The sequence below is a fragment of the Phoca vitulina genome, unplaced genomic scaffold (assembly GCF_004348235.1).
Source record: "Phoca vitulina isolate PV1807 unplaced genomic scaffold, GSC_HSeal_1.0 scaffold100, whole genome shotgun sequence".
NCBI classification, from domain to species: domain Eukaryota; kingdom Metazoa; phylum Chordata; class Mammalia; order Carnivora; family Phocidae; genus Phoca; species Phoca vitulina.
In genome coordinates, this window is record NW_022589803.1 from 262,450 (window position 1) to 277,403 (window position 14,954).

The window sequence follows — 14,954 nt, forward strand, 5'->3', positions numbered from 1 at the left end:
CTTGGAGACAGGTATCCTTGTTCTCATTTCAGTGTCAAAGGAAACTGAGGCACAGAGGCAGAGGTGGTCCAGACTCAGGCCCAGTTCTTTGGTTGACAAATCCTGTTTCCTGTTCCCTCACCCCGCTGGCCTGGCCGGTTTGGGTATTTTCATTTGGTGCCCATCAGACTCCCTGAAGTGTGCTCTCTGCTGTGTGTCTATCATCTCTGGGCTTCGCTGGGGTAGGAGAGATGATTTTGTTTCACTGCCGGCCCTGGGCGATCCTGCCTTCCACCCAGTCCTGAGGGTTATGGTGGAGACTGGCCACCCCCTTAGGGGGAGACTAAACACCTAAATTCTGAGTCACGCAATCCGGGAAAAACTAGGCTGGCCCTCTGAAGCTCAGGTGAGGCCCCGGAAAGACATACAGCTCAGGACCACAGGGAGGGCGATGTGGGTGTTGAGTGACCTGGGGGAGAAATTCCTGCCAATTACCTCTGCGACAATGCCCTGCGGCAGCTGTGGCATTACCCACTCCAAGACCACAGCGCTGGGGGCCGTTGGCACTCAGGCGCTCCTGGCTTTGGTGGCCCAGCCTGGCCCTCCCCGCCTCCCTGGATGACCCGCCCCTCCCGGCTCGAGCGTGCCGAGGGGCCCGGTGGGTGGCCCCTAGAGCGCTCAGCCCTGACGCTGGAGAGTGGCTGCCGGGCTGCGGAGACGTGAAGATCCAGGTGTTCCTGTTCCAGGAGTGCAGAATTCGCCAGGGCCGTCGGAGGGCCGGGTTCGCCGCCGCCGGGGACTGAGTTTCCCTAAGGCGCGGAGACTGAGAGAGGGCTGCGGCCGGGTGGGGGCGCGGCCTCCCGGCGGCCCCTCCCCCCTCCCCCATTTCCCCCCCCAACCCGGAGCCCTCTGCACGGCCCCTTTAAGAGGCCCGCCCGGCTCCGTCAGCCGCGCCGCGGCCACCGCCCCCCGGCCCTCCCCTTCCTGCGGCGCCGATTGCGGGCCGGGCGGGAGTGCGGCGAGAGCGGGCCGGGCCGAGCACATTGCCCGGGAGGCGGCGGCGGCCGGGACGAGGCGCGGCGCGGGAGCGAGAGCAGAGGAGCGCGCGGGCGGCGGCCATGGGCTAGCGGCGCCGGGCCGAGCGGAGGGCAGCGCCCGCGCCGCGCGGAGAAGCCCCGCACACAATAGCGGCGCGCGCAGCCCCGCGCCCTTCCCCCGCCCTCGCGCGCGCCCGCCCCCCTCGCGCGCGCCCTCCCCCGCGCCCCGCGCCCCGCGCCGCCCGGGGGGAGCCGAGCCCGCCGCCTCACCTGCCGCCCGGGAGGGGGCGGGCATTGTTCGTCCGCTGCCGCGGCCGCCACCACCACCGCCGCGCGAGGCCATGGGGGCCGCCGGGCGCCCCGGGCCGGGCCTGGAGAGGTCGCCGCTCCGCCGCTGAGGCGGGCCCCGCGCTCAGCCGGGCGGCGCAGGTGAGGCCGGCCGCGCCATGGTGGACCCGGTGGGCTTCGCCGAGGCGTGGAAGGCGCAGTTCCCGGACTCCGAGCCGCCGCGCATGGAGCTGCGCTCGGTGGGCGACATCGAGCAGGAACTGGAGCGCTGCAAGGCCTCCATTCGTCGCCTGGAGCAGGAGGTGAACCAGGAGCGCTTCCGCATGATCTACCTGCAGACGCTGCTGGCCAAGGAGAAGAAGAGCTACGACCGGCAACGCTGGGGCTTCCGACGCGCCGCGCAGACCCCCGACGGCGCCGCCGAGCCCCGCGCGTCCGCGCAGCGCCCGCCGCCCGCGCCCGCCGACGGCGCCGACCCGCCGCCCGCCGAGGAGCCCGAGGCCCGGCCCGACGGAGAGGGCTCCCCGAGCAAGGCCAGGCCCGCGGCCGCCCGCAGGCCAGGAGCCTCCGCGACCGCGGACCGGGAAGACCGGGGCCCCCCCACCAGCGTGGCGGCGCTCAGGTCCAACTTTGAGAGGATCCGCAAGGGCCACGGCCAGCCCGGGGCGGTGGACACCGAGAAGCCCTTCTACGTGAACGTCGAGTTTCACCACGAGCGCGGCTTGGTGAAGGTCAACGACAAAGAGGTGTCGGACCGGATCAGCTCCCTGGGCAGTCAGGCGATGCAGATGGAACGTAAGAAGTCCCAGCACGGCACCGGGCCGAGCCTGGGGGACGCGCCCAGACCCTCTTACCGGGGCCGCTCCTCTGAGAGCAGCTGCGGCCTCGACGGCGACTACGAGGACGCGGAGCTGAACCCCCGCTTCCTGAAGGACAACCTGATCAACGCCAATGGCGGCAGCAGGCCCCCTTGGCCGCCTCTGGAGTACCAGCCCTACCAGAGCATCTACGTCGGGGGCATGATGATGGAAGGGGAGGGCAAGGGCCCGCTCCTGCGCAGCCAGAGCACCTCGGAGCAGGAGAAGCGCCTTACCTGGCCCCGCAGGTCCTACTCGCCTCGGAGCTTTGAGGACAGCGGAGGCGGCTACACCCCGGACTGCAGCTCCAATGAGAACCTCACCTCGAGCGAGGAGGACTTCTCCTCGGGCCAGTCCAGCCGCGTGTCCCCCAGCCCCACCACCTACCGCATGTTTCGGGACAAGAGCCGCTCACCCTCGCAGAACTCACAGCAGTCCTTTGACAGCAGCAGCCCCCCGACGCCCCAGTGCCAGAAGCGGCACCGGCAGGGCCAGGTCATCGTGTCGGAGGCCACCATCGTGGGCGTCCGCAAGACGGGGCAGATCTGGCCCAGCGATGGGGACAGCTTGTCGGGCAGGCTGCCTCAGGATGGCACCTTCCATGGAGATGCAGGTGGGTACCTCCACCACCTTGGGGGGGCACACCTGCACCCTGGCTGGAAACCATTGAAAAGAAAAGGGGTCGTTGACCAGGGGAGGAACCCTGTTGGGCTTTTCTGGACTGTCCACATGCTATCGTGGACAGGAAGGATTCCTGCTGATCCTTACACCTGAACAAATGCCATCCCCCACTTCCTCCTGAATGCAGATTCCCAGTGTTTGGACTGGGATTGGGTTGGGACGGGCAGTATGCGGGGATGGTAGGTGGCTGTTCCTTTGGTTCTGGAGTGGTGTGCCTCTTGTGAGGCTCTGTGGGTTGAGACCAGGGTGCCCTGGGCAGTAATCTCCTTGCCCTGTGATCACTCTATCTAGGCAGTGGGGGTGGTATTAAGAGGGGGCCATCTCTGCCTTCTAGATCGGGTACTTTTAGGGGGGATTGATTTGTGTCTCGGAAATTCACTGCCACCCCAACTGTTCCTGTCCTGGAAGAGTTACAAGACACTAATGGGGAACCCAAGATGTGCTAGCTGCTCCCAAGCCGTAGAAGTGTCAGGTTCGCTTGCTAACCAGCAGCCCGAATGCAAGTCAGAGCAGGTGAAAATAGAAATTAAGAGGAAGTGAGGTGACAGGCAGTTCTGACTCAGTGGGCCACTGAAAATCAACGGGGGTGAAGATTTTATCCAGGGCTGAAGCCGAGCCACACCTGTTCTGATTTGCCTGGCTTTGATGGGAGGCATCGCCCATCATTACTCACCCGGAGGCTCCTGTGTGCATCTTACCCCAGCTCCCTTTTGTGATCCTTCCGTGCACTCTTGCCTCCTTGTCTTCCCAGGGATGAGTGTACAGTGGTGCTCATTTTGGTCTCCTAATCCATGATCTGACCCTTGGTCCTAAGATTAAAACCTGGGGGGTTGTGTATGTAACTTCTGGGGCGATGGGCTTTGAGATCCAGGCACAGTCTGTAAGATTGGAGTAAGAAGAGGATGGGTGGGTGTGGGGCTCCGGTGGGCTGGGGGTTGGGAGCCTGTGGGGAATCTCTTGTTGGAGTCCTGGTCCCTGTTGGGCTGATCCTGTTTTCAGCTCCATTGATTTTTCTTTTTCTGCTGATGGAGTTGTATGTGCTTCCATCGTCAGAATCCTCTTGAAACAAGTAAGGCTATTTTTGGCTCTTTCAAGTGGCCTTTTTTGTGATCAGTGCTCTGTCTTGTTTGTTTTAGGTACATCCAGTTGCTGATCTCCCATTTGTAGCTGGGGGTGGCTGTGGCTTGCTGCTCGGACCTGTGGTCTGACCCAGCTGCATCCCTTAGGTCCCTCGCTGGGGGGGTGGAACGCTGCAGTATTTAGAAGCCTGCTTTGCAGGCACATCAGCTCCCCTGGGGGCTGGAGGATTGCCCTGTGGTCACTGGGCACCAGCCTTGTCTGGCCAGCTGTCGACTGAGTGAGCCAGCTTGAACTGGCCCTCAGCGCCAGGATGCGGGAGAACATTGTTAATAAACAAAATGAGAGGTTTTCATGGAGACCTGTGATCTGAAATGGTATTCTCTTGCTGATGGTAGAATTCTGAGCTTCCAGAAAGTGGGGGCCGGTCGGACCGAATGTGTTTCCGTAGGTCGCCCTTCGGTTCCTCTTCCCCTTCTCATCAACGCCTCCATCCAGGCTCTCATACAGCTGCTGCAGGCCTGGGACCCCGGCTCTGTGTGTAACCCAGGGCAGGTTCTCAGGAAATGGCCGAGGGGTTCATTTTTACGACTTGGACCCCACTCTTAGGATTTTCTGGATCTTTCTCTGAATGCCCTCAAGGTTCTCTGTCCTGTTAGGTTTTAAAACTGGTTTTCAGCTCTGGGAGCCTTCAGCTCTGTACTCAGCACTCTTCTGAGCATTGTGGCTGGAGGGAAAGGAGGGAGCCTGTGCTGGCAAAGCCATCTGTCTCTTTCTGGACTGTTTCCTGATGTTCTTTAGAGGGCCGTGGGGCCTGCTGGCCAGGGCTGTGCCCTACAGGGAGACAGTGAGGAAAATCCCGGTGTGGGAGGGAGTGGAAGCACCCTAATTTTTCACAGCAGCAGCAACAGACATGGAAGCCCAGCTCTCATGGCTTCAGAAGCCCTTTGGATGAGTGCGCTCTCGTATTTTTTGAGTTGCGGGCCCTGGTGTTAGAGGGAAGAAGCTGAAATGACCCCTCTGCCAGGCCTGGTGACAGTGTCTTCCCTCGCAGGCTCTTGCATCTTCACAGGGTGGGTCTGCCCAACCATAGGTTTAAGGACGAAACCAGGAAGGAGCAGAGCTGGGATTCCCGGGGTTCCGGGTCCCTGTGGGAATGCAGATCTGTTCCTTCCCGAATATGGCCACCTTAGGGTATTCTTTGAATTGCCCCGCACTGCACCTGAAAATCCTGGGTTGGTCCAGGGGTCCCTTCCCCTCCACACACTCAGGGTCCATCAGCTGTTAGCCCTGCTGTGTGTGAGCCCTTCCCTTCCTACCTTGCGGGCTACATAGGAGGAGAGTATAGTCCTTGCCGTCTGCAAGCTTACATGTTCACGGAAGACAGGAACACACACAGCATTTATGTGTTCAGAGGGAGTGAGACCAGGGAAGCTTCTGGAGGCGGCAGCACTAGAGAGAGGCCTCGCCTGTCAGCACATGTCTAGTGGCAGAGGGCAGGGGAAGCTGGCTGCCCTGAGAGCAGTGGGAGCAAAGGCTTGGGGGGCACCCATGTCAGCCCCCTGTGACTCTGAACTGCTTTTTTTTTTTTTTTTTTACTGCAATAAAATATATGTAACAAAATTTACCATCTTAACCCATTTGAGCCATTCTTAAGTGTCCAGTTCGGTGGCATTAAGCATATTCACATTGCTGTGCACCCATCACCACCATCCATCTCCAGAACTCTTTTCCTCTTCTTCAACTGAAACTGTCTCCACCAAACGACAGCTCCCCATTTCCTCTCCTTGAGCTCCTGACAACCACCACTGTGCTTTCTGTTTCTATGATTTGACTACTCTTTTTTTTTTTTTTTAATTTTTTATTTATTTATTTGAGAGAGAGAGAATGAGAGAGAGCAAGCACATGAGAGCGGGGAGGGTCAGAGGGAGAAGCAGACTCCCTGCCGAGCAGGGAGCCCGATGCGGGACTCGATCCAGGGACTCCAGGATCATGACCTGAGCCGAAGGCAGTCGCTTAACCAACTGAGCCACCCAGGCGCCCTGATTTGACTACTCTTAGTACCGCATATAAACAGAGTCATACAGGATCTGTTCCTCTGTGTCTGGCTTAGTTCACTTAGCAGCATCTCCTCGAGGTTTATCCACATGGTAGCACAGGCTGTGTATGTTTTGAAGGCAGGGATCCCTGGTTCATTTCCGGGTCTCCCAGGGAGCCTGGCTCAGAGCTGTGTACCTAGCATGTACTGGAAGATCCCTTCCTCCTTTTCACAGCTGTGGGCTTGGGTTGGGGAGTTGAGAGGCTGGGAAGGTGTGCCAGTCATTGGGAAGCATCTTACCTGCTGTACCTGTCTCCAACTCCATCCCTGTCCTTGAACTTCCCTTTCCAAGAGCTTGGGTGAGCCCTTTCAGGGGAGACACCAGACAGCCCAAGATCCTTTACTCTTTTAGGTCTGAGGAATTCTTTTTTTTTTTTTTTTTTTTTAACTGATCTCTGCACCCGGCATGGGGCTCAAACTTACAGCCCTGAAATCAAGAGTCGCATGCTCCACCGACTGAGCCAGCCAGGTGCCCCACAGGTCTGAGGAATTCCTGATCTGAATGCTCAGTCCCAGGTGTCCCTCCGCCCCTTTCCAAATATCAGTCATGAGACCTGACCCCAGATCTTGTGTTTCTTTATGGGCTCTCATACAAGTTGCTGCCCTGTGTTTTCATATCTCTATTAAGCAGTTTAATTTGCTCTTTGGATTCTGGCAATGTGTTGTCACCAGAATGATCAGTGCTTTGTTTTTCCCTTGGGTGATTGAATGGACCAGCCACCAGTTAGATTGAGTAATTCTGGGCCAGGAAAAGGTCACTCGGGCCTTGCATTGACTTGATCATCATCTCTTTAAATCAGACCCTGTGGTCACCTTTGAACTGAGTACAGCCTCCTCTCCGTGAACAGACGCAGGGTGGACAGAACCAAGCAGGTGGAGTCTGAGACCATTAAATCAACAGGGTGAAAACGGAGTCTAGTTTACATTTTACAAGGGTTTTCTGACTCCAGAATGGATGGTTTCCTTGTTCTGGGAACAGAATGAAATATTCTGGAACCTTTCACTAAGGAAGGAGCTAGCTGGGAGTGCTGTTGATTTGTGTGGGTCCGGGGCAATGTGCCTTCCCCATTCCTCCCTTTTACCTCATTTGTTGCTTCTGGCTTCAGTAGCCCCCTCCCCTCCTCGGCTGGGAGGCCTGTGGCCCTCACTAGGACAAAGCATCCAGGTGAGCCATATGCTCGGTCCAGCTGGGAGATGACATGGCTATGCTTGAGGCCCAGGCTGCAGCTCACCGCTGTGGTTCGAGGGGCTTCCTCACTCACAGTGAATGGATGGGCATTTTCAAGTGCACTCAGGTTGTCAAACAATAGGCCTGAGTTTCGACTGCGGCTGCCTTTTTTTTTTTTTTAAGATCAATTTATTTATTTTGGAGAGAGAGCGCAGGTGCACGAGTGGGGGGAGGGGCAGAGGGAGAGAGAATCTCAAGCAGACTCCCCGCTGAGCGCGGAGCCTGACACAGAGCCACAGGGCTCGATCCCACGACCCTGAGATCATGACCCGAGCCAAAACCAAGAGTCGGATGCTTAACTGACTGAGCCACACAGGCGCCTCCCCGGCTGCCTTTTAGATCAAGGTTCAGGAGGTGGTGGTAGTGGGTTTAATTAATTATGAATCCCACTAGGGTCCCTCACCCTGACTACAATACAGTCATGTAGGGTTTTGTTTTGGGTTTTTTGTTTTGTTTTGTTTTTTTGCTTTGAAAGCAATGGAATAAGTTAAGTTAAAATGTTACTTATGTAACGTAATAGGTTTGTGTTTTTTTTGTTGCGGTACAACATACATAACCAGATGTGTCATTTGAACCATTGTTAAGTTTGTAATTCAGTGTCATTAAGTACATTCACGTTGTTATGCAACTATCACCACTGTCCATGTTCGGAACTTTTTCATCTTGCAAAACTGAAGCTCTGTCCGCCGCTCAGCACTAACTCACTAACTCATCTTCCCTCCACCTCAGCCCCTGGCAACCACCATCTCCTCTCTGCCCCTGCGCGTCGGCTTATCTCATGTCATTGCAGGCACGTAATAGCCGTCTTTCTGTGTCTCGTTTATTTCACTCAAGTAGGGTTTTGAAGTTGCCGGGAGCAGTATTCTCATCCTTAATTCCCATTTCTGGTTCTTAATAGGTATGTTTAGGAAAACACCTGTTAGTCATGGTGATTTCCTTGGCTTTCACACCCACGTTTTGAAGTGGCCCGGGGTATTAGTTTGCTAGGGCTGCTATGACAAAACACATACTGGGGGTGGCTTAAATAACAGGAATTTATTTTCTCTGTATTTCTAGAGGCAAGTAGTCCAAGATCAGGGTGCTGGCAGGGTTGGTCTCCTCGGAGGCCTCTCTCCTTGACTTGCCTTGCAGATGCCTCCCTGCTTGTGTCCCCCCCCCCCGCCTCATTCCATGGTCGTCCCTCTGTGCCCCTGCACGCCTAGTGTCCCTCTGTCCACAGTGTCCTCAATAAGGACACAAGGCATATTGAGTTAGGGCCTACCGTAACGACCCCATTTTAACTTAATCACCTCTTTAAAGACCCCCATCTCCAAATACAGTCAACATTTTGAGGTACTGGCGGTCAGGGCTTCAGCATATGAATTTGGGGGGATACAGTTCAGCCCACAACGCTCGGTGAGTCCCTCATTGGGCAGTAGAGGAAAGGCCGCCATGGCAGAGAAAGATGGTGCTTGTGCTGGCCTCACCAGCCATGTTTTAGGAAGAATTTGAGTGATGCGTTGTTTGGTGCTACGGCAGCCTTGTGGAGCCAAGAAGACACAGCCTGGCGTTAGGAGCGCGGTGTCCTCCCACTTCACCGGTTACCACACCTCGCTCCTTGCCGAAGAAGTTAGTGGTTGGACCCCGTCATTGCTAAGATGCTTTTCTTCAGTGGTTTGATTTTTTTTTTTTCCTTTAAAATTCTAGGTTAGGAACACAATGCTTCCCGTCTTTCTTCTTTACCTACTTTTCTGTTAGCAAGGTAACCACCTCTCCCCATTCAGTCACTCAAAAGTGTTTATTGAGTATCTGCTGCGTGCCAGGCATCGTCTTCATGGAAATTGTCTCTTGGCTTTTTTCATGGATTTGTGGAGAGGCTAATCTCCAAGGGCCTTGTCTTTAAAAACTAACACACACGGGGCACCTGGGTGGCTCAGTTGGTTAAGCGACTGCCTTCGGCTCAGGTCACGATCCTGGAGTCCCGGGATCGAGTCCCACATCGGGCTCCCTGCTCGGCAGGGGGTCTGCTTCTCCCTCTGCCCTCTTCCCTCTCGTGCTGTCTCTCATTCTTTCTCTCTCAAATAAATAAATAAAATCTTTAAAAAAAAATAAATAAATAAAAATAAAAAAAAAAATAAAAACTAACACACACGTACCAAAAAAAAAATAATTTTTTTTTAAATTAAAAAGTAAAATAAAAATGAACACACAAAAACAAAACCTTTGTGATGTCCTGGCGTCTTCCCTAACTGTATATCTTCCTTTCACCGTATGTTTGCTGTGATTTCCTGTTAATCCTGTGTCTGGCTGGCTTCCTTCTCCTTCCTTCTTAAGACAAGATCCTACTTATCTCAGTGTCCTAGGATGGGCCTCACTGTAGGCTCTTAACCATGTTTGAGGAGTGGTGTCCTGAGCGCACGTGGATCTGTCTGTGTCTTGGGTGTTGTGGATGTTTGTGGGTCAGAGACAGAATGAGACGCCATTTCTGGGGTCTCTGTTTGCTCAGACCCTTCCCTGTTCTTTTTAATCCTGCTTCCCCCCATCACATAAGCGACATTGGATTTTCAGGGGCCCAGTGATATAGGTGCCCCAGGAAGGAAACTTGTTCGCTTTGGAAATTATCTGGAGATTATTTTTTCCTTCTTTGCTGAGCCTTGGTCTTCCCCTGCTCAACCTTAGAGAGCTCCCTGAGTCCTCAGACGGGAGCCTGCTAATTAGCTGTCTTGGCTTCTAGCGCTTGCTACGGCGACCTTGCAAAATGACTGTGGACAGGGATGGCGTCTGGTGCCCAAGGGAGACACGACTGGCGGGTTCTAAGATGCGCCTGCTGAGGTCTGGTGAAGGAAGATTGTGAGACCCCACTTGTGTAGTAACTACAGCTTTGGTGGGGGCTGTTTCATGTGCCCTCGAAACATTCTTGTGACGTGGCTGGAGCAAGATTATTAACTTAATTATATGCCATCAGCTGACTGGGTCTGAGGGGGTGTGAGACAAACACACCTGCCCAGGGTCAGGCAGTCGGTGGAGGGGCTGGTGCTGGCCTCTCTCCTCAGACCATAGAGTGATGCCAATCACAGGAGTGTGGGCACAGAGTGACCTCCTTCCCCTCCCCTAGTAGGTGGAGGGGATGTTCAGCAAACACGTTTCAGACAGGAATGGTGCTGAGTGTCAGGAGACAGGCTTCCCAGCAGGTCATTTTCAGTCTGCTGGGGAGACAGCCTCATAAACCTAAGACAAGCATCATCTGGTCCCAGCCTTTGGACAGGTCCATGAGGGTATCAGCCACCCAAGAATGTTGTTTCTTTTTTTTTTTTTTTTAAGATTTTATTTATTTATTTGACAGAGACAGCGAGAGAGGGAACACAAGCAGGGGGAGTGAGAGAGGGAGAAGCAGGCTTCCCGCCAAGCAGGGAGCCTGATGTGGGACTCGATCCCAGGACCCTGAGATCATGACCTGAGCCAAAGGCAGATGCTTAACTGACTGAGCCACCCAGGCGCCCCAAGAATGTTGTTTCTTTCCTTTATTTTGCATAGCTCTCAGAAAATTTCCTCACTCTCCCTATGTCCTCCTGGGGCACTTTGCTAAAGATTCCTCCAGCAAATTATGTGGCAAGGGGACCAAGAGGACAAATATGTTGGAGGACACTGCTCATCTGTCTGCCTCTTCCACCCAATGGTCAAGAGCTGAGGGTGGGGGTTGGTGGATGCTGACCATGCTCTGCTGTGAGCGGGTCCCAGGAGGTACAGAGGGACAAGGCCTGGCTGGGAGGATGTGACAGGGATGGCTGGCCACATGCACAGAGGGTCAGTACATGACCCAGGGAGCATTAGGAAGGAACTGGCTCTGGCTGGCCAGGAGACTCAAGGGGACACTGGAAGGAGAGGGAGAAAGACTTGCTGCTCCAGCCACCGCCAAGCCAGGAATGGAGCGGCCCGAGGGGATCCTTCACTCAAGTGCCTCTGTTGGTTTAAGAAGAGCCTTTGAAGATTCACTTCATTTTAAAGGGCTGACATGTTCCTTTTAACATATGCTGCCGGGGTCAGTTGGAATGCCAGTAGAGCAGGAAGGGCAGATATGCACGTATCCTTGCAAGTGACAAGGTGGATATTCTAGAAGCAACCTAGAGGCAACATATGTCACCCTAGTTCGGGGAAAGAATGCAGACTGTAAAGGTAGATCTGGGGTGTGGTCCTGTGCAGGGCGTTGATTCTGCGGGCTGAAGACCATGACCCCCTCCTTGGGAGGCTTTGAGGGAACTGGAGTGCACAGAGTGGGTGGTCCCTAGGGGCTTGGCCCCCTGTCTGAGTCGCCCCCTCAGGCATCTAATGCCCGTTGATTGCACGCCACTTAGCAAGAGATTTTAAAGGAGAAATGCATAATTCAAGAGGAGTAGGCCATTTTACCCACTTGGCTCAGCAAAAGTCCCCAGTATGAGCTCCAGGGGGACCCAGGGGTCTGCCGTGGCCATGGCCCCCCTCTGTTACCTCTCATAGTGTGTTCACTGAGGTTGAGTGGAGTTATTGCATCTTAAATGTGCAGCATATATTTTTCTGCCTCATGACCCCAGATGTGAAGTTCCATCAGCCCAGAGAACTTGGGGCTACACACCGATGTTGCCGAGCCCTCCATCCTGGGCCACATCGCGCCGCCCCATGGTGGATAGAATGAGGTCCTCTTGCAGTGTTCCCGATTGCAAGGCCTTGTGGTTTTTGGCGGCCTCAAAGCTAGAGGCTGGAGGAAGAGAGAGACCTCTCGATTTTTCTCATAAAGCCCCCTCCCCCTCAAGTTTGTGGAGGGAAGGCTCGGAACCACTTTGTTCTCACTTTCAGTGATTGTAAGCCCTCAAGAGAGGAAATAAAAACCACAGACTTTCTTATTTTAATAGGAGAAAACGGAGGAAGATGGGAAGCTCTGAAAATTACTGATGCTTTGGCATGTACGGACCATGTCTGCAGATTGCCTGAGGCTTTCCAGACCAGAGGGCCTTGCCTTGTGTATAGCCGGGGAGGATACTGGAGAGCTGGGCAGCGCCGTATCAGGGGCGCCCCTGAGGGGCAGGTGGGGGGTGAGGAGCCAGCCCCCATTGTGAGTGGTGGGGCGTGGGGAAGAGCTGAGTGATGTTTCCCCAGAGCGTCAGGGGAATCGGGGTGGCCCACGCTGACCACCGCCATCTGCTGTTCCCCAGCCACACCTCACCCCCTCCCTGAGAGGCTGGGGCAGCTGGACCTGCAGCACGACTGGGGCACACGCTCTTTTTGAGAGTTCCAGAAAGTCTTTTGATTGGAGACTTAGGGGCAAATGCAGTTTCCATCCCATCTGGTGCCTGGGATGATGGGCAGGCGATTGTTTGGTTTCCCTCACTTACACCCTGTAAATGAGGAGCTATATTCCTGCCTGGTGGTGGTGGTTTTTAAATGACTGAGGTAGAGGGGCGCCTGGGTGGCTCAGTTGGTTAAGCATCCAACTCCTGATTTTGGCTCGGGTCATGGTCTCAGGGTCGTGAGATCAAGCCCTGCGTGGGGCTCTGCACTCAGCATGGAGTCTGCTTGGGATTCTCTCCCTCTGCCCCTCCCCACGCTCATGCGTGCTCACATACTCTCTCTCTCAAATAAATAAATCTTTTTAAAAAAATGGCTGAGGTAGACTTCACACCACAGAATTCACTTATTTAAAGTGTACGGTTTAGTGTTTTTTTAGTATGTTCACAGAGTTATGCAAGCATCACCTCTGTCTAATTTTAGAAAAATTTTTCATCACCTCAAAAGGAAATTGCTCCCTTTAGCCACCATGACCCCCTCTCTCCTACAGCCCCTGGCATGCACCACTCTACTCTCTGTAGATTTGCCTTTTTTTTTTTTTTAAGATTTTATTTATTTATTTTTAGAGAGAGAGGGAAAGAGAGCGCATATAGGGAGAAGGAGAGAGAGAATCTCAAGCAGACTCCCTGCTGAGTACAGAGCCGGACTCGGGGCTCAATCTCATGACCCTGAGATCATGACCTGAGCTGATACCACGAGTCAGACGCTTAACCAACTGAGCCACCCAGACGTCCCTAGATTTGCCTTTTCTGGACAGTTCACATGAATTGTGTAACGTGGCCTTTTGTATCTGGCTTCTTTCACTTAGAATAAGGTATCAGGGTTCATCCCTGTTGTAGCATGCATCAACACTTCATTCCTTTTGGTAGCTGAATAATGTTCCAGAGGGTGTTGGGCCACACGGGTGGCTGGGCACTGGCTACCGCCTGGGCATACTTTGCTGGCTTATGGGGGTCCCGATCAGACCTTGAGGCCTGAGAGGCCTGTGTGTGGAGGTTCTGGAGGGACCGATGGAGCCTCCTTTTCCTTGGGGGAGGACCCCAGGGGAATGGGATGCTGGGAGTTTGCTAGCCTCACCAGGGCTTGATCCAGCCTCCAGCCTGAGGCTCTACCTCACAGGTCTGTCTATCAGGAACTTGCTTGTTCAGAGGCAGCCTTTTCCATCCACACACCTTGAGGACTGTGTTCTTCTCCAAGGTGCCCCCCCCCCCGCTTTTATTGTGAAATATTAGAACATACAGTGTATCATTTAAACCATTAAGTGTCCAGTTCATTGGCATTGAGCATTCACACTATTGTGCAACCATCACCACCATCCATCTCCAGAACTTTTTCATCGTCTCAGACCGAAACTGTCCCCATTAAACAACAACTTCCCATCCCCCCCAGCCCCTGGCACCCACCATTCTACTTTCTGCTCTAGGAACATCACATATGTGGACTCATAGAGCATTTGTCTTTTTGTGTCTGGCTTGTTAAATTTACTTAGCACAATGTTTTCAGTTTCTTCCTTAAGCATTTCGGTGCCGGGCCTGGGTGATGGCTGGACAGACAGCAAGCCCCCCAGAGGCTGAGCTCACCGAGGCCTCTGCTCAAGAGAGATGAGCAGCCAGTGCTTTGGGCAGCATGCTGCATTTGCAGAGTTCTGCATTTTTCTCTCATAGGGGCCCCCCTGGATGAGCAGCAGGGACCCCCAAAGCTGAGTCATCCAAGGTTTTAGGTGAAAGACTCAAGGCCATCCGCTTGTTTGGACTTCTTCCATACTTGAATAGATAGGGTGATCTTAGTCTCGTGACCCTCCCTAGTGTCACAGAACGGCTGTGATGTGAGGCAGGGGATGCACAGGCTGGACCAGTGATGCAAGTGCGCACCTATCCTGTCCTCCAAGGTGCAGGGGTCGCCGGGGTGGGCTCGGCCATCCTCCGGTTGGCTGGAAGTCCCAGTGGCCTGACTTGTGAATTATCTTAGGTGGATGCTCAGCACAGCATATTCACTCTCTGGGGGTGTGTGCAAGCCGGTGTGTGCAAAAACAGTATTTATTTTTGTCTAAATCTCAGACCTTAGACCAGAAAATGTTCGTTCATGAATGTTGATTTCTGAAAGCTTTCCACTTTCCTGTAGGAACGTGGGTGAACATGTCTGCATTCATATTTGCAGGCATGGGATTATTACCGGAAATGTATTTTATAAGTGCTTTTTTTTTTCTTACAGTTGCTTTCTTAATTTAGAAAACATTGCCATTTACAAACCCCCATGAAGGAAGAAAGACAGGACACTAAGCCCCCCTGCTATTCAGCCACTTTCAGCAGCACCAGGATCCGGCTGGGCCTGTCTCACCTTCTCTCCCTCATATTCAGTGTTGTTGTTGTTGTTTAATTGTGGAAAAAAATGATACATAATATAAAATGTAC

At 54.0% G+C, this 14,954-nt stretch overlaps 1 protein-coding gene across 1 annotated transcript in view; it reads left to right on the forward strand.

Annotated features, from left to right (window-relative positions):
- Nucleotides 1-1,382: 1,382 nt before the first annotated feature.
- BCR (BCR activator of RhoGEF and GTPase) overlaps nt 1,383-14,954 on the forward strand; it is a 118,769-nt gene continuing 105,197 nt past the window's right edge. The window contains exon 1 of the mRNA XM_032397547.1: nt 1,383-2,774. Within this exon, the coding sequence (XP_032253438.1) occupies nt 1,463-2,774 (1,312 nt within the window). The 5' untranslated portion in view covers nt 1,383-1,462. The remainder of the gene's footprint in view (nt 2,775-14,954) is intronic.